At 44.1% G+C, this 19,825-nt stretch overlaps 2 protein-coding genes across 2 annotated transcripts; both read left to right on the forward strand.

Moving 5' to 3' along the window:
- Positions 1-8,180: 8,180 nt before the first annotated feature.
- LOC308661711 (zinc finger and SCAN domain-containing protein 12-like) lies at positions 8,181-10,131 on the forward strand. The gene is made up of 4 exons (XM_081316855.1): positions 8,181-8,207; positions 8,414-8,534; positions 9,252-9,680; positions 10,083-10,131. The coding sequence occupies exons 3-4, from the start codon at positions 9,264-9,266 to the stop codon at positions 10,122-10,124; spliced, it is 459 nt and encodes a 152-aa protein (XP_081172981.1). The 5' UTR covers positions 8,181-8,207; positions 8,414-8,534; positions 9,252-9,263; the 3' UTR covers positions 10,125-10,131.
- Positions 10,132-10,766: 635 nt separating this feature from the next.
- LOC308662935 (uncharacterized protein) lies at positions 10,767-18,140 on the forward strand (the record flags this gene model as incomplete). Its single annotated transcript, XM_081319081.1, has 4 exons — positions 10,767-10,872; positions 10,982-11,049; positions 11,866-11,995; positions 13,592-18,140. 4 exons carry the CDS (start codon positions 10,767-10,769, stop codon positions 15,478-15,480), a joined length of 2,193 nt encoding a protein of 730 aa, XP_081175207.1. The 3' UTR covers positions 15,481-18,140.
- Between the last annotated feature and the right edge of the window lie 1,685 nt (positions 18,141-19,825).

Genomic DNA, 19,825 nt, shown 5'->3' on the forward strand with positions numbered 1-19,825 from the left:
ACATTCATTTGCTTTCACAACTGACAAGACTGGTTTACCAGTATGACTAATATGTGGTGAGAAATTTGCAAACAACAAGAAGTCTAATGTTGCAAGACATTTCCAAAATAAACACGCAGCCTTTGCTGAAAAATACCCAGAAGGAGAAGAGAGAAAAAAAGTCATTTCGGAATTGATGCGGAAGGTTGATCAGAGCAAGAATCAATTTAAGAAGTAGGTGACGTCTGCAAGTTCAACTAGTCTGCTAGTTTTGTGGCTGCTCAGGAAATAGTCAAGCACAGGAAGCCGTTCACAGATGGAGAATATATGAAGGAATCATTCATTAAGATTTCAGAACATCTATACTTCAAAAACAAGAGTGAAATTGTGCAGAAAATCAGAGATATGCCCCTCTCTGCGAAGACTGTGAAAGACAGAACCCTAAAAATGGCAGAAAATGTTGTGTCAGTAGATTAATTAAATGGGTTTTCCTTGAAGCGGGAAACCCAGGGTGCATTTATTTGGTTAGTGCATTTTCGGCGGGAGTTTCTGGGCTGGGGATTGGTTACTGTTCAAACGCATCAGAGTATTTAAGAGGGAGTTCAACTGTTAATAGCCAGTTGACTTATATGTGTTAATAAACGTTCTTGCATAAAACCTCGCTGTGTCGCTCGTCTATTCGAACTCAACAGAAAACATCACCAGACAGCAATTTAAAGACATCAATTCAGCTGAGGCATACTCAATTGCCTTGATGCATCCAAAGACAAAGGTGATATTGAACATATGTGAACTCTGCTGGGCCACAGGAAGAAATGTTTGAGTTGATAACACTGAAAGGCCAAACAAGGGGGGAGGACATCTGTGAGGCTGTCTTGGATTATTTAAGAACCAATGAAATAAACACCACCCACCTTGTGTCAGTGGCTACTGATAGGGCACCAAGTATGACAGGAGCGCAGAAGGGCTTTGTGGCTTTACTGCAGAAGTTGCTGGGTAGAAAGCTGCTAACATTTCATTGCATCCTGCACCAAGAGGCATTGTGCGCTCAAACATTTCCTCCAGAATGCACAGAAGTGATGTACCTTGTGATTCAGATTGTCAATAAAATAATGGCACAAGGTTTAAATCACTGTCAGTTCCGTTTGCTACTAGAGGAGGTGGAAAGCACGTATTCTGATCTCCTGGTGCACAACAAATTCCGGTGGCTGTCCAGAGGAGAGGTGCTAAAATGCTTTGCTGCGTGTCTGGAAGAGGTGAAAACGTACCTGGGCAGCAAAGGGCTCACCTATCCTGAGCTGGAACGTCCAGAGTGGCTGGAAAAGCTACACTTCATGGTAGATATGACAGCACACCTGAACAAGCTGAACACAAGTCTTCAGGGTAAAGGAGGCACAGCCCTGCACTTGCTGGAGGAAGTTTTGGCATTTGAACGCAAGTTGACAGTGTTTGACAGAGATTTACAGAGATGTTAAGTAGCGGGCTCTGGACTGCGTGGACCACATGGAAGACTCCGGACAACAGGATGCAGCATATTAGTCTTTATTGATGTCAGCACAGACTTGGCAAACAAAGGGTGACTAGCCCCTCTTATATCTAGCCAGACATACCTGGGACTAATCCCCTTATCAGGATTTCCCGCCAAGGAATGCCCTGCCAATCCTGACAAGGCACCCTGCCACCTGCTGGTGTCAGTGGCTCATTGCTGTGGAAACATCCCCTATATACATAACAAGAGAGGTACACTGTCTCACTTCCCCTCTTTGAGAGAGTTCAAACAAGGTAACAATGTGATAAATTCAGAGTATTTGCAGTCTGTAATCCTTGCAATGCAAACATCATTTGGGAAGTGATTCTGTGAGTTCAGAGAGGAAAAAAAGACATTATCTTTCCCTGTCACTCCCCTGACCAGCCATCCATCTGCATTGAATATGACTGCATTTGCAGGTGTAAGTCAACCCGATCTGGAGATGGAACTTGCAGACATAGCTGACAAAGAGTTATGGGTGTCCAAGATCCAACGTTTGACAGATACTCTTGAAGGTGTTGCCCGTCAGAAGGCCAGTCTTGCGCTGAATGACAAATGGAGTGATATTGAAAACCTTCCCAAACAGGACAAGCTTATACTTGATACATGGAATGCCCTCCCCAGCACGTACAGAAATATGAAGAAATATGCATTTGGAGTCCTGTCAATCTTCGGATCCACATATGTATGTGAACAGGTCTTCTCCAATATGAACTACATTAAAAACAAATATCCCTCACGCCTCACAGACAACAGCCTGCAATCTTGTTTAAAAATGAAGGTGACGTCTTACAGCCCTGATATGCAGATGCTGTGTGCTGATGTTGAGAAGCAAAAATCACATTAACCAGGTAAAATAAATATTTTAATTGGCTATTATTTTGCAAATATATATTTGAAGTTCTTCAGTGAAAGAGTGCTTTTTTTATTCCTTGCCAGCTGACTGCACACTCCAGTACAGATGGACTGATTTACGGGCAGACGCACGGACAGGCAGACGGACTGGCAGATGGACAGATGGACAGACAAGCGGACGGATGGGCAGATGGACTGGTAGACGGACGGACAAGTGGACGGATGGGCGGATGGACTGGCAGACGGGCACATGGACTGGTGGACGAGCAGACGGATGGACAAGCAGACGGATGGGCAGATGGACTAGCAGATGGATGGACAAGCAGTCGGATGGGTGGATGGACTGGCAGATGGGCACATGGACTGGTGGATGAGCAGACAGACGGACAAGCAGACATATGGGCAGATGGACTGGTAGATGGACGGACAAGCGGACGGATGGGCAGATGGACTGGTAGACGGACGGACAAGCAGACGGATGGACAAGCAGACGGATGGGCGGATGGACTGGCAGATGGGCACATGGACTGGTGGATGAGCAGATGGACGGACAAGCGGACGGCTGGGCAGATGGACTGGTAGACGGACGGACAAGCAGACGGATGGCCGGATGGACTGGCAGATGGGCACATGGACTGGCAGACGAGCAGGCGGACAGACAAGCGGACGGATGGGCAGATGGACTGGTAGATGGACGGACAAGCAGACGGATGGGGGGATGGACTGGCAGATGGGCACATGGACTGGTGGACGAGCAGACGGATGGACAAGCAGACGGATGGGCAGATGGACTAGCAGATGGATGGACAAGGAGTCGGATGGGCGGATGGACTGGCAGATGGGCACATGGACTGGTGGATGAGCAGACAGACGGACAAGCGGACAGATGGGCAGATGGACTGGTAGATGGACGGACAAGCGGACGGATGGGCAGATGGACTGGTAGACGGACGGACAAGCAGACGGACGGACAAGTGGACGGATGGGTGGATGGACTGGCAGATGGGCACATGGACTGGCAGACGAGCAGGCGGACGGACAAGCGGACGGCTGGGCAGATGGACTGGTAGACGGACGGACAAGCAGACGGATGGCCGGATGGACTGGCAGATGGGCACATGGACTGGCAGACGAGCAGGCGGACAGACAAGCGGACGGATGGGCAGATGGACTGGTAGATGGACGGACAAGCAGACGGATGGGGGGATGGACTGGCAGATGGGCACATGGACTGGTGGATGAGCAGACGGATGGACAAGCGGACAGATGGGCAGATGGACTGGCGGGCAGAGAGATGGGTGGACGGAAGGACAAAATGACAGAAGCAGACAGCATTTTGGGTTTGCTGCAGGTGGATAAGTTAAGTTTGGATTTTTATTTCATAAATATGAGGATTCAAATAGACATTGAGTATTGTATTTGAAATTAACATTTAACCCAGTGTCTTTTTTTGGAGTTCAAAATGTTTCTGTTGCATGCTGAAATAAAAATTGGCAATTATTTTGCAAATATTTATTTGACATTGTTCAGTGAAATAGTCCTTTTTTATTCATTGTCAGCGGACTGGATGCTACAATACAGACATATGGACTGGTGGATGGGCAGATAGATGGGCAGGCAGATGGACAGGTGGACGGGCAGATGGATGGACAGATGGACGGACGGGCAGACGGACGGATGAGCGGACAGATGGCAGATGGACTGGTGGACAGATGGCAGATGGTGGACGGATGCGTGGATGGACAGACGAGAGGACGGATGGGCAGATGGACTGGCCGACAAGCAGATGGGCGGGTGGGCAGATGGGTGGACAGACAGAATGACAAGCAGACAGCATTTTGGGTTTGCTGCATGGGAAAAAGTTAAGTTTGACTTTTTATTTAATAAATATGAGGAGGACTCAAATGGACATTGAGCATTTTATTTGAAAGTAACCTTCAACCCAGCGTCTTTTTTTTGGAAGTTCAAAGTGTTTTTGATGCATACAGAAATAAAAAAAATTTCTTTGTAGCAGTTCATTGATTTCATAAATGCAACACACTATAGTTTTTTTATACATAGCACAAAGGTAAAAAACGATATACGCAGTGTTATTTTCATTTTAGATGTCAAAAGGGTTTTGAGGCTCCCAGTGTTTTGTTTTCGGTGGGAAACGGGGACTCCGAGGTGTTCAAATCTGGGTGGGCTCCCAGCAAACATGCGCCAAAGAAGTGATGGGAGAAGGAAGAGAGGAAGAGAAACATCGGGGGGGGGGGAGCACCCTGTTTCTTCTTCTTCAGGCAAAAACTCTCTGATCAAGCCGGAATGAAGAGGGGGATGAGGAGGAGGAAGAGCAGCGATTGACAAACTGCCAGCCAAACACTTTGGGGGAGGGGGTGCAGGATGGAGAGGCGGGCAGCTTGCCTTGGAGAGGGAGGGGGGAGCCCTTCTCGTCTGCCTTTCGTTCTCTTTGCTCTATTCCCCTCGCTCCTTTTTTGTAAAAAAAATCTTTTTTTCCTTTCTTTCTTCGCAATCTTGCCCGCTGTTTCTCCACCTCCTCCATCCTCCTCCCCACCATGCAGAAAAATAGGAGAAGGCAGGCGGTGGGGCAGGGGTTTCCCTTCCTTGCCCAATTCCAGTGTTTGCAAGAGAGGCAGAAATGATCGCCCTTTTGCAAGCAGAAAATCTTGCAGGTCTCCTCGTGAGGAAGGAAACCCCAGATACGGGCAAGCCAGGAGAAGTGTGTGTGTGTGTTTGTGTGAATCCCCGGCTGCAATTCCCATCCAAAGTGAAAGCAAAAGTAAGCATCGGGCAAAGCGGAGCTCCATTTCTCAGCTTACCTCTGTCCTTTGGAGCCGGGAGGTGCACCTTTGGAGGAGGAGGAGGAGGAGGAGGCACCTTCAATCCGGTTGCTGCATCTCTTCCCTCATGGGTGGGGGGGCCATTGGGGGAGGCTCCTGAGGCCCGCAGCTCTTCCAAGGGGAGGAGGAGGAGAGTGGGATCGGGGTTGCTTGTGCCTGCTGAAGAGCACCATGGCTCCATTTGTCTGGCAAGGTGGGGGAAATTTGCCCAGCCTCCTCTCCGGCCCCAAGCAGCACCTTTCCCTCGCGCGCGTGTTTGACAAGCCTCCGTTTGCCTGGCAAGGTGGAGGAAATTTGCTCAGCCTCACCTCCGGCCCCAAGCAGCACCTTTCCCTTGTGCGCGTGTTTGACAAGCCTCCGTTTGCCTGGCAAGGAGGGGAAAATTTGCTCGGCCTCCTCTCTGATGTATGTCTCGCTTAGGTAAGCTCCACTTTAATCAAACCCTGTTCTGCACATCCCTCCGACCAGTCTGGGCCACTCACATTTAGATCAGGTTTCAGGGCGCAGCGAGAGGAACTGCCGCCTCTCCTGCCACTGAGCTCCGGGCAGGCGGATCCACATCCACCACAACCCCCGGCTAGCAGAGCCGGCGGTGGAGCAGGGTGGGGGGAGACCTGCCAGACAGAGAAGAGGCGGGCCTGGGGCACCCCAAGACTGGCTGCCCCTACCCGTGCAGCAGGTAGAAAAAGGGCCTACTCACCTTTCCAGTCCTCCCGTCTCTTCCTCCACTGCCACCAAGTGCAGTCAGAAGAAACAAAGAGGTTTGTTTGTGGGCAGTCCCACAAACGGCTTGTGGGCGGTCTCATAAACCAAAGTTCAACCAATCAATCCAAACTTTGCAAGGTTTTTTTTTTTTGGTGAGAAGTTTGAATTGATTGGTTGAACTTTTTTAGTGCCACTTTTTTTTTCAGGACTAAACATGGCAGAGGTGGACTGGGAGCCACAGGGGATGACTCAAAGAGCCGCATGCGGCTCCGGAGGCGCGGGTTCCTGACCCGTGCTATAGGCTATTCTAGAATATCTTGTTGCAATTAGATAAAATGTAAAAACAAGATATTGATATGTATTAGTGAAAATATATTTTAAATTTTGTTGATTGACTACGTTATAACTAGAAGAGTACTAACTTGCTTATTTTGACTATGTAATCACTAAGGGAATTAGAGAGGGCATCTCTGTTGATGTAACCTGAACTATTTACAACTGGTTATGTCTTATTTTAACTACCCAACCACTATATTGTTTCACAAATACATGTTTATGTAAATATTTAAAAAATCAATAAAACTTGTATACAAAAAAAAGTTTTCCACTGATCACTTTTATGGGATGCAGAACCAAGAGAGCATTATTGTGACCCTCTTGAGTACAAAGAACACTAAATTCCATTTTGTGTCTGTTCCTTTGATCCCCGTTAACTTTATACAGGGGTGTGGTTTCTACAGAATCGTTCTTAAAAATAGACGTTTGGAGAGGAGTCTTATATTGTCAAAAGCACATGGATTCACAAGGCTTCTTGATCAGGGCGGACGTAATAGTCTCCTTCCTCCTCACCTCTCATGGGAAATGTACCTTTTCTCCCCGCTTTGCATGAGCACCTGCCTTGCACACAGAATCCACCAGGGGCTCCTCTGCAAAGAGAAGGCAACACAATGGCGTTCCATCATTGAGCCACTGGAGGGCGAACGCCACACAGTGCTTTCCAGAGGGGAGATTGAAAGGCATTGACATCAACCGGTCTTGCCTCTTTAGGATGCTGTATTCACTCTCTTGAGCATTTGAGCTGTGCAGAACTCTTGAAGGAAAGAGATCCAGAAAGGGCCAGGATAAGTGGCCAGATTCTTCCAGTGCGAAGGGAGGGCTCTTGAACTGAAGAAGGAAGAGATACATCCAGTGGCGTAGCGTGGGTTGTCAGCACCCGGGGCAAGGCAAGTAATTTGCGCCCCCTAACCGCATCGCACGCCTGGCACCCCCCCCTCCACAGTGGGCGGTGACCCGGCGGCTCGGATCGGATTTGCACAGCCAGCACTGCAGTGAGAGAGAGTGAGCCAGGCAGGGGCAGAGAGCTGCGAGTGCGAGCGCGCCCATCCCCCAGATGTTGCGCCCGGTGCGGCCGGCCCCCCTGCACCCCCCACGCTATGCCACTGGATATATCCCAAGTTCCTGTCTTAGTAATAAATAAGAAGGAACTAAGTCACTAAGGAAAGAAAGTAAAATATCACTCAAACCTGACAAAAGAAATTGGACAAGAGCTGATATGAAAGCTTTCTCCAAATCCCATCAACAGCTACCAGGCTTGAAAATCAACAAGAATAACTGTCATCTGATGAATCAGCAAAAAACAAGGATTTTTTTGTGTGTGGGGTGGAAGGATCCTGAAGTACAAACACTTTTTGAGTTGTTCTTCATCTACAATTGGCAGCTGGCAGCTTCTGTCCCTCTGGCTAGTGCCAGCCAGCCTAGTTGAGAAGGACTTAGATAAGTATGGATGAGTGTGGATGTTGTACATGTGAAAAAGAACAAATATATATGTTGTAACCAGTAAACGTCCCTTATTTTAAATTCAGTCTCCCTGTATTTTGAAGAACCATTTGTCCCTCAGTGTGTGGGTGAAAAAGTGTGGCTATTTCCCAGGGCTGTGAGAGTGAGTGACCATAAGCTTTAAATACAACACTCTTCGGAAGTGTAACATTGCCTAAAGCACGTTGAGAAGGCCTCCTGATCAAGGGAAACGTGAGCGCCCCCTCCTGCCCCCGCATGGGAAATGCTCCGTCTCTCCTTGTTCCAGGAGCGCTTTCCATTCACAGAAAACCCACCAGAGGGCGGCCTCTGCAAAGAGAAAGGGACTCCACGCACTTCAGCGTTGGGCCGCTGTGGCCGGTTGGGAAGGAAGTGACGTCAGTAAGCCTTGCCTTTCTAGGATGCTGGACTCTCCCTCTTTAACCCTTTGAACTTCGCAGGCGGTTAAAAAGGCTGCAAGAAAGTCTTGAAGGAAAGAGGCACAGGTGACAAAGGGGGTTGTTTGTCTGTCTCTGTGTGTGTGTGCGGGGGGGGGGAGGGGGTTTCTTCCCATACAAGCAGAGGCAGAGAGTTCTTACACTAGAGAAGGAAGTGGCATATGCCAAGTTCTCATCCAGGTTCAATCTTAGGAGAGGGAGACTCCCAGATCCCATATTTCCCTGCTGACCTTTTCCATGATTGTTGCCCTCAGGAAGAAATCCAGATGCCAGAAAGGAAAGGAGGGGACCTAGATCGTCCTTCACGCCCCATTTCTTGGGAAAGCTCCTGGGTAGAGGGAGAGCTTGCATGGCAAAACTCAAGGAGGAAATAAGGTTTGAAAATGCAAAAGATTATGCCTACGTTCTCACTCTGTGCTGGATGACAGTAAACTAGGTTCGACTCCTCTGCAGCTCAGTTTGTCTTAGGAGGGTAAACAGATGATTATGTTAAGCTTTGTGCATTTAAGCCTTTGTGTTTCATGTGAATTGAGCCCCTGGATCTGATTGACCTTTTTGTGCTTAGGACACATTGTGTGAACCTGCCTTCCTGTGTGAAGGAAGAGAAATGGAGCATCCTAAGCCAGGGTCAATTGAATGGCATTCAGTTTTTTGTGAACTGAATTTTCATGCTTTGTTAACCTGTTCTGAGTTTTTGTATGCTGTGTGAACCCTGTTTATAGGTAAATGTAGATGTATATTTTTAAAAAGCAAGTCTTTCCTTGTGAGTAAAAAAAAAATAGAAATGATCCAAAATGCCAAATATACTGAATCTTCTTATTGAAGTTATCAGTTTACCAGGTCAGAAAAATACTTCCTTCTGTATGGGGTTGAGTATCGATGAACGATCCAATCCACTACTTTCTAGTTGTTGGAATTTATTTTCTATCAGAGAAATGCAAAAGGAGGTCATTTCTTCATCTTCTTTAGAGACAAAGTTATCTCTTTGGCAAAGAGGGTTAATGGCTTGTTCTGATTCCCATGGCTAGATGAACATTGCTATGAATGAAAAAGAATTTGGTTTCCTTGAATTCATTTGGATTTGTGTTACAGGACGGAGAAAGAATGGCAAGCCTTCCTTTAGCAAGTGGGGGAACTGGAAAAGGCCCTTCCAGTGTTCAGTCTGGAATCGGTGAGGAGATCTGGGCAAGAACTGGCCAGAAGATCCTGGACGATGGAACCATCCTTTCACCACTTCCGTCCTGGAATTTTAGGAGCATCCGCTATCAGGAGGATGAGGGTCCCCGAGGACTTTGCAGCCGACTGCACTACTTTTGTAGCCAATGGTTGAGACCAGAAAAGCACACAAAAGCGCAGATGCTGGACCTGGTTGTTCTGGAGCGGTTCCTGGCCATTCTGCCCCTGCAGATGGAGAGCTGGGTGCGGGAGTGTGGAGCAGAGAGCAGCTCCCAGGCGGTGGCCCTGGTGGAAGGCTTCCTCCTGAGCCAGGCGGGGGAGAAGAAGGAGCAGGCTGAGTTGCAGGTGAGAGGACTTCCTCTTGGGAGCCCAGAAGGACTTGAATATAATAATATGTTCAAATTTTTGTTTCCTTTTAAACATATTATTAAGCTTATCAAGATATAAAACACAAAAAAATGAAAATAGTAGGAACTGGGTTGAATTGAAGAGAAAGACGTAAAGGGGAAAAGGAAAATGATTGACTTTGACTCTTTAGTACATTCAAATAAAATGGTAACATTAAGCCTCTGACTTCTACTTTTCCATGCTTAATATGTACTAGAACTAGCCATTCTATAACAAGAAACTCTAAATTTCATTTATTTTTATCCCAAGAAAAAAATCCAGAAGTGATTTCCAAGTAGAAACAAGGTTGGATGTGTTCTTTTCTTTAACTAAAGCAGTTAATTTTGCCGTCTCTGCTAGGTCCGTCAGTTTTTCCAGCAACTTCTCCATTATGGCAATTAATGTATCCTTCCGTTTTTGTGCAAAAAGCATTCTTAATGCTCTCAACATATAAAACAGCAAAGTTTGAGATTGTTTTTCAATCTCTTTGTCTATTAAAGTCCCTGATTTTATACCCAGTTTGAGAATCTTCTGCAGTAAAATATAAATCTTACACCAGTATTTCTTTGGTTTGTCCACCAAAATGGAAAAAGGTTTCTTGTTTACATTTATGTTTTGAACATGTATTTGAATTTCCTTTATACATCTTTGGCCGGTTATCACGCATTAAATAGAATTGATACATCATTTTATAAAAAAGTTGTTCCAAATTATAATTTAATAGAAATTTTAAAGTTTTCACCCAAATATCTTCCTGTTGTTCAGGCACTATATTATACACAAAATTCTTTGCCATTGGATCAATGTATTCAAATTCTTAATACCTCCTTACCAGAGTTCTCTGGCATTCATACTATGTGGAGATGTTTCACTAATCTTTCTATAGTTGCTTATCCTTTCTAGAAGAAAGATTTTGCAGAGCCATTTATTTCTTACTTCTCAGCCTAATTGATCGATACTGAGTGCTTTGCAGTAAAAAACCACTTCATGATGTTTGATGACCATTAATGCTTTTCTCCTTCATACTATGTCAAGTCCTTTACAATGGACATCAGAGATCCTGAAAGAATGAGGCATCCTTCAAATCTCCCTCAAGAACTGTTTTTCAGGAGGATCTCTCAGGAAGATCCAAATCAGGACACCTCAAGAGGTAATAATAAGGTCCTTCCACTCCTCTGATAAATCCTAACTTTCTTATCTTCTGTGTTTTCTATAGCATTTCATTAATTATGCTTCTTGAAATTCTATCTCCCTCACAGGGAAGAATAGAAGGAAGTTGACGTTTTGTTTTGGGGGAACGGAAACCGTGATTGAACCTCCAGCTCAGGTAAGAGAAGTACATTCATTTACTAGATTTGTATTTTCCTTTTCCCTCGGGAAATCAGCTGATGTACATAGTACAGGTAGTCCTTGATTTATGACCACAATTGAAACCCAAATTTTTGGGAGTGGAAACCGTGATTGAACCTCCAGGTGAGGTAAGAACATTCATTTACTAGATTTACTAGAAGAACATTCATTGAGTCAATGGCTCAGACTACTACCAGTTTCCTTGCAATCTGAGGAGGGGCAGAGTCTCTGGATATTGATGGCACACAACACAGATCCATGGCTGATCTCTCCCAGCTCTTTCATGAAGGTCTTCAGGATGAACAGGATTGCTCCTTCTTAGCCACTTCATAAAATTCTACAAAGAATCCCTTCCCCTACAGAGACATTTATGCCTTTAAACCCAGGTTAAACAAGTTAGTGTCACTGATTGGTGGGTTTTCCAAGGGCCACATGCTAATTGATTGTCTCCTGACACAATGCGTTTTGATTGAGGATGGATGAATTGATCCTGGCTGGCCGGTTGGATATTTAGTAGATCTAGAAGGATCCTGAGGTTGATCCAGAAAGAAATTGGGTTTACTTAACTGAATGGCACTGAAAATCCTACAAAATCATTCAAGTTGATGAAACCTGTCTAAAAAATTTCTTCAATCAAAAGCTTTTTCTTCTGTCCACTTTCTCACCTAAACTATGGAATCCTACTAAACATAGCCATTTACCTTACTTCATAGCTTTGCTTTGGGAATTTCTAAACAATAGGATAGATCCTATAGTTCCTCCTCAATCTGTTCTGTACTTTTTTGCCTTTCAGGAGGGTCTTCTGCCTTTTGAGGAGGTGGCTGTGTATTTCTCAGAGGAGGAGTGGTCTCTACTGGATCCTCACCAAAAAACGCTGCATTGGAAAGTTATGCTGGACAATTATAAGAACGTGGCCTCTCTTGGTAAGGGTTTCCTATTCTGCAGTCAGGCAGTTCAGGAAGACACTTTGTAGTCAGATGCCACGGATTACTTCTTATGAAATCATCTCCAAATAGATGTCCTCTCTTCAGAGGGAGAAGGAAAAGTCATGCTGTTCGACTGCTCCTACGAAGGAAATAGGTCAATGGCATTCTGCTTAGATATATTCTATCCCATTTATTTTTCTATTTCTATTTAAACATATTAGTGACAATTCCTTAGTTTGTGGTAATGCCAAACTCCATCAAACAGTTTTCAACTATTTTTGGCCCAGATACTTCCGTATCGGTCCTATCAAGAATTGCCACTCAAGTTTTTTGACTTAATGCCTTTTACAAGTTTTTATGCCTCATGAATAGATATTATCGTTTCTATACCAAGCCATTATAATTATACAAATATTCAATATATTGGAATTTGGCAAAATACCTGGAGTCAATTACAGGTAGTCCTTGAGTTATGGATATAATGGAGCCTGCCCATTCCATTCGTAACTCAAAAATTCATAGGAGTGAATCTCGTACCTCGAGGAAGATGACTCCCTGCTTTCACCCACGTATTTGCTAATTGAATGCATGGGCCAATACGCGGTTCATTAATTGCACATGAGGTATCTCAGGTTGGGGAAGCCATGGAGGGCTTAGTGATGGAACAGGCCTCCAAGGCTTCCATGGTTCACAAAGATACCACGTGCTTCCCCCTCCATTTCTGCCATGCTGGACTGTCTTCCCTTGAAAAGATCCATCTCCTCTCTGCTGGGTTCCTGCTTTTCATGGAGGGGAGACTCAATGAAGCTCCTGTGTGCTATAATATCATGCGAGCTCAGGCACCCATCCTCTTTTGCAGAGAATGGGTGCCTGAACTCCTGCGGTGCTTGTGGTGCATATCTCCTGCTCCCCACAACTCTGAAGCCACATGGCCACTGTCCCGGCTTCTGTTCTAGTAGCAGAGGCCTGTAAAATGTCACCGACTCCCAGATCGGGCTTCTGAAGGCCCACGGAAGCATCCCCCAGCCTCTGTTCCAGACAGCAGAGCCTGGAAAAGGGCTACAATCTCCAGATCGGGCCCCCAGAGGCATGCGGAAAGCTCCCTCAGCTTCTGTTCCACTCTTTGTTGCAGAGAACAGAGGCCTAAAGTTCTGTGACATCGCTCAAGATCAGTAGCGTGAAATCTCGTATCACTGATCCCACGTGATCTTGCATTACTTCAGGCTTCTATTCTCTGTGAATACACCGAAAGCCGGGAACAGCTAAGGAAGTAAAGGATGTCTTGATTTTCGCAAGGTGAGCACCCACAGGTCTAGTGCCTAAGGAGACTGGGGGCGGGTGGAGGGAGGGAATAGCTAGGGTGAATGTTGCAGTGCTACTGTGGTCGTTTGTAAGGGCGAACGACTGCCATAGGGTGGCAACATTTGCAATTTCAGGACTTTTTCATAAGTACTACTGGGAGATTATCACATAACGTCAAACATTTGCTAAGGAAAAGTTTGTAACTCGGAGATTATCTGTAATATGACTTCTGACAGGGTGATTTTTTTCCTCTAACTTTTCTATCACTTTCATTTCTTTTTCCCTTTGAAGGTGATAATGAGAATGACAATAAGGTTGCTAGAGAATTAATGAAAGTGTTCAAACAAAGAGACGTAATGGAGAAGCCTGTAATTCAAACGGGATTCCAAAGGCAGGAAAGAAACCCTTCCAATAATTGGAATAACGAAAGCTCATCTTCCATTGATGCACAGATGCAGGACTTTATTGATCAACACGGAAAAATAAAGAAAAGATATATTGGGAAGGGTTTAAGACTATTCAAAGAAATATTGGATGTAAATGGGCAATATCTATCCAAAGCCAAAGAACAAGATTATATATCCAAAAACAAAGGTAAAAATTACAATTGGACTTTAACACTTTCTCAAGAAAATGGGTCTCTTACGTCACAGAAAAGTGTTCACATGGGAGAGAAGCCAAATAAATGCACTGAGAATGGAAATAAAACTGTTTATAAAAGGATAAGCACAAGGGAGAAGCTATATAAATCCAGGGAGTATGGAAAGGACTTCAGCAAACCAAGTCATCTTACATCCCATCAAAGGATCCACGTAGGAGAGAAGCCATATAAATGCATGGAATGTGCAAAGGACTTCAGAACAAGCTGTGAACTTACATCCCATAAAAGGATCCATACAAAGGAGAATCCATATAAATGCATGTTGTGTGAAAAGGTCTTCAGCAAACAAAGTAATCTTACATCTCATCAAAGGATCCACACAGGGGAGAAGCCCTATAAATGCTTGGAGTGTGGAAAGGGCTTTACCCAACATGGTAATCTAGTATCCCATGAAAGAATCCACACAGGAGAGAAGCCATATAAATGCATAGAATGTGGAAAGGGCTTCAGCAAACACAGTCATCTTATATCCCATCAATGGATCCACATAGGAGAGAAGCCCTATAAATGCATGGAGTGTGGAAAGGGCTTTACCCAACAATGTCATCTTAATTCCCATAAAAGAATCCACACAGGAGAAAGGCCATATAAATGCATGGAATGTGGAAAGAGCTTCACAGCACGCAGAGATCTTACATCCCATAGAAGGATCCACACAGGGGAGAAGCCATATAAATGCATGGAGTGTGGAAAAGGCTTCAACAACCAGAGTAATTTAACATGCCATCAAAGGATCCACACAGGGGAGAAGCCATATAAATGCATGGAGTGTGGAAAGGGCTTCAGAACAAGCAGTGATGTTATATCCCATCAAAGGATCCACACAGGGGAGAAGCCATATAAATGCATGGAGTGTGGGAAGGGTTTCAGGAAACACAGTAATCTTACATCCCATCAAACAATCCACACAGGGGAGAAGCCGTATAAATGCATGGAGTGTGGAAAGGGTTTCACCCAACATTGTCATTTAATTTCCCATAAAATACTCCACACAGGAGAGAAGCCATATAAATGCATGGAGTGTGGAAAGGGCTTCAGCAAACATGGTGGTCTTATAACCCATCAACGAATACACACAGGGGAGAAGCCATATAAATGCTCGGAATGTGGAGAGGGCTTCAGAAAAAGCAGTGATCTTACATCCCATCGAAGGATCCACACGGGGGAGAAGCCATATCAATGCATGGAATGTGGAAAGGAGTTCAGCCAACTCAGTCATCTTACTTCCCATAAAAGGATTCACACAGGAGAGAAGCCATATAAATGTGCAGAGTGTGGAAAGGGCTTCACCCAACATTGTCATCTTATTTCCCATAAAAGAATCCACACAGGAGAGAAGCCATATAAATGCATGGAGTGTGGAAAGGGGTTCCGCCAACTCAGTCATCTTACTTCCCATAAAAGGATCCACACAGGAGAGAAGCCATATAAATGCATTGAGTGTGGAAAGGGCTTCCACCAACATTGTCATCTTATTTCCCATAAAAGAATCCACACAGGAGAGAAGCCATATAAATGAATGGAGTGTGGAAAGGACTTCAGAGGACAATAACATCTTACATCCCATAAAATTATCCAGACAGGGGAGCAGACATATAAATGCGTGGAGTGTGAAAAGGGCTTCAGCCAACAAAGTAAATTTACATCCCATCAGTGTATCCACACAGGGAAGCCATATAAATGAATGAAGTGTAGAAAGTGCTTCAGCCGACACCATACTCTTACTTCCCATAATATGTTTCATAGATGGGAGAAGTCAATCCCCAAAACAAAGACACATTTGGGTGAGAATAAATGCTAATTGTTTTAGTGGTCTCAGTCTATGGATTTCCAATTTACCCAGACTCATCTTTGAAAAGAAGGTTTTTTTTAATGTTTCACACGCCTGTCAGCCCTAGAGAGATCAATTTAGTAATAAAATAATGGGCATGTGGCATTATAATTATGATCTGTATGTTTGAATGTATCTGTTTATAGTTTCATTTTTTATTATTATTTAGAAATGAGCTTCCTGCTCCCTTACTGTCATCATTCTCCCACTTGGTCATAGTTCTCAGAGGGATGTGAAGACATTGAACAGGTGCTGCTTCCCCAAGCACAAATGGAAAAAAAAATCATGTTCATCCTTGGTGCAGAACTGAGATCCCCCAAAAGTAATCAAATTTACACCTTCAGTGTAGAACTGAAACCTGAGTCAACTGATATCTATGCAGAAACAGGGAACATTATTCAGTCAAGGGCTTCATGATATGAGGGAATTGTCACACGCACATCAGTGTATAGCGTCTGTGAAGAGCTGAAAGGATGCAGAATTGTTCTCACAAAAGGAGCCAGAATGACCAGTGCTTGTGTATTCCCCCCCCCCAGGATATTATGGCATATTTTCCTCTTTTATAGTGTGATGAGGGCTAAGAAGAAATCTAAATTTGATTGAAATAAAATTAAATACCAGTGGTGTGGTTATGTTCTTGTCATATACTATGCTCGTGGTGGCGAACCTATGGCATGCATGCCACAGGTGGCACGCAGAGCCCGCTCTGTGGGCACGCGTGCCCTCACCCCAGTCCTGGGTTTTATAAAATCTTTTCGCTTTAGGCCTCTGCCACCGTGTGCAAAAAACAAAAAAAGGTTCAATCAATCAATTTCAACTTCTAGCAGGAAAAAAAAGGTCTCGCAAAGTTGGAATTGATTGATTGAACTTTTTAGACCCACCCAGTCTGCCGTTAGCACCGTAGCCATGCCCACCCAATTGGCCACATCCACCCAATTAGCCACTCCCACCCATTTGGCCATGCCCACCCAGCACCCAATGATACATAAGTGGGTTTGGGGTTGCAGTTTGGGCACTTGGTCTGTAAAAGGTTCGCCATCACTGTACTATGCCTTTACAGTTGCTTTAAAAATACATTAACACATGAAAAATTTTGGAAGTATTTGGAAGAGGCTTATATCATTATTTGAGAAGCTCATGTTGGTTTATTCAACTTACTCAATTACAGTACTTGTCAGTAATAGTTTTGGGTCAAGCTGGACAATAAAGAGAGTGAAAAGAGCAGAGAACTTAATTCTTTCTAAGCCCTTTTTTTTCTCTCCATCTCCATTCTTTCATTCATTAACTAAATCTCTTTTTTTCTTTGCATTGTCGCCTCCATATCCAGAGGAATCTCTTCAAACTATTGGAATCTCCTGGTCTTGTGGTTGGAGGAGAATTTGTACTTCTGTTTTTCTCTGTTTGTTTATGATCTGTGGATTGATGGGTTCCAGTATCACTGTTATGGTTGGTCCAGGTTCTTTCTTACCTCTGAAAGACATTTTTGGGTCATAGAGGTAAGCCAGAAGGGATAAGGCCTATTATAACCCTGATCTTTATTTCAGAAGCTACTAATGTGTCACCATCTTGTCTCCTCTCTCCAAACTCATACTTCCTTGAGATGGAGTCCCTACGTAACCCCTGCACAAATGAGTGGTGTTTTTGTTTTTTTGTTTTTGCCTCATGGTACAATATTCATGTTCACTTGTCACTATTTGTCTTCCCTGATTTTATAATTTAATCTTTTCTCTAAGCACATATGAGATGCGACACTCCCGTAAAAATCCTAACTGGCTTAAACCTAGAAAATCCAAGAAGGGTCTCCAGTTCTGAAGCAATGGTCAGTCTGCAGAATAAACCATCATTTAGAAAAAAAATGGATTTATGCCTCGCAGGGATGAATAAAGAAGATGAAAGGGAAGGCAAGAGAGAAAATGGATAAGAGAAACAAGGAGGTTACATGATGGTCCATGGGAGGACTGCAATTTAATTAAATAATAACCAAATTAATATGATAGTTGAAGGTTGCAGTTATATTGACAAACTTATTCGGGTTTCAACAAAGGTTTAAAAGTATTGTGCAGCTTGTTCTTGCCTATTTTTTTTGTCCTGCTATGTTGCTTTTATGTTTCTCTCAGATTTGTTTCACCCACATCTCCGAAGAGAGAGGAGTCACAATAGAATAACAGAGTTGGAAAGGACTTTGGAAGTTTTCTACTCCAACCCTGCACTCAGGCAGGAAACCCTGGCATATACCATTTCAGACAAATGGTTGTCCAATCTCTTAAAAACTTCCAGTGTTGGAGCATTCACAACTTCTGGAGCCAAGTTGTTCCACTGTTTTGTCAATAAATTTCTTCTTAATTTTACGTTTCTTCTCACCTTGATTAGTTTCCACCCATTGCTTTTTGTCCTGCCTTTGTATGTTTTGAAGAATAGCTTGACTCCCTCTTCTTTGTGGCAGCCCCTGAGATATTGGAACATTGCTATCATGTCACCCCTAGTCATTCTTTTCATGAAACTAGACATACCCAATTCCAGCATCCATTCTTTATGTTTTAGCCTCCAGTCCCCTGATCATCTTTGTTGCTCTTCTCTGCACTCTACAGACTTCTGGGAAATTTCCTCTTCACCTTTGTGCAACCAAACTTGAATTAAGAACCATGTTGCAAATAGCTAAAAGTGGTGAGCAGGACAACCCAGTGAGTGTAGGAGAAATCCTAAATTCTGAATCATGCATACATTGCTCTCAAAGATGAAATATTCCTGGAATCATAAGGTTCAAAACTTGCAGAGATCAATCAGTTTATTGCTTCTCATCCAGTCTCTAAGAATATAATAAGTGGGCATAGGAGTCCCTGTAGATTTTACTCTATTAGTTATTGCCAACTATAGGGGGTGGTGTTCATCTCCATTTCAAAACCATTGAGCCAGAACTATCCAAAGACATATCCATGGTCATGTGACCAGCATGATGTTGCAGAAAGTTGTTACCTTCCCACAGAAGTGGTAGGGTACCTATTTATCTACTCACATTTGCATGTTTTCGCACTGTTGGTTGGCAGGAGCTGGGGCGAGAACCGGAGGAGTTCACCCAGTCATATGTTGCTTGGGTCGCAAACTTGGGCATATTGCTGTCCAGCTGTCAAACCCAGTGTCTTAACCACTGAGCCACCATGCTACCCTATAACTGGGTATAAGAATACATAATTATTGAATTTTCCTGGAAGTGTAAGGTCTACAAACCTAAAAGTAGTTCACTTGTAGAGTCAGTTCCTTCGCACTCTCAATCATGCCTCTCTAAAAAGTGATCAGGATAGAAGGAGAAGGATATGCTCTCCTCATCGGACACAGGAAATGCAGGCACTGGTTTGTAAACTTCATTAAAGATGAGGTGTGGAGAGACCCATTCAGATTATTAGTTATCTGCACCCCCAGATACTTAATACTGTTGACCATCTCTACAGCTGCATCCTTGATACTGAGTAGAGTATGACTATGCCGGCTCTTTCTAAAACCTACAGTGATCTCCTTTGTTTTATCAACATTTAGAACCAGGTTACTTTTATTGCACCAGTCCACCAAAGCCTTCACCTCTTCCCTATAAGCATCTTCATTGTCATCCTGGATAAGACCCATCACTGCCTTGTCATCTCCATACTTCACAATATGATTCATAGCAGTTTTGGCACAGCAGTTGTGGGTCATCAAGGTGAACAGTACCGGACTCAGGACACAGCCCTCTGGAGAACCTGTACTCAACGAGATGGAATTGGAGACTTTCTTTCCAACTCGCACAACCTGGGGCCTAACTATAAGGAAATCAAGTATCCAATTACATAAAGGAGTATTAAAACCTAGTAGGTCCAGTTTGTTCACCAGATGCTGAGGGATGATGTGTTGAATGCTGAACTAAAATCCACAAAGAGCATTCACACATTATTCTTCCCCTCCAGGTGCGCCAAGCTAAGATGAAGCACACATCTTCTACAGAGCAATTCTTCCAATAGGCAAACTGTAATGAATCAAATGTAGGGGGAAAGCATGAAACCAT

This window comes from Vipera berus (genome assembly GCF_964194415.1).
Source record: "Vipera berus genome assembly, chromosome: 2".
Lineage (NCBI taxonomy): Eukaryota > Metazoa > Chordata > Lepidosauria > Squamata > Viperidae > Vipera > Vipera berus.

Bases quoted from the DNA above. Each gene is read 5' to 3' on its own strand.
- LOC308661711 (XM_081316855.1), top strand. From the start codon at position 9,264: ATGGCAAGCCTTCCTTTAGCAAGTGGGGGAACTGGAAAAGGCCCTTCC. The intron at 9,681-10,082 runs GTGAGAGGACTT...CGTCTCTGCTAG, and splicing joins AGGAGCAGGCTGAGTTGCAG to GTCCGTCAGTTTTTCCAGCA.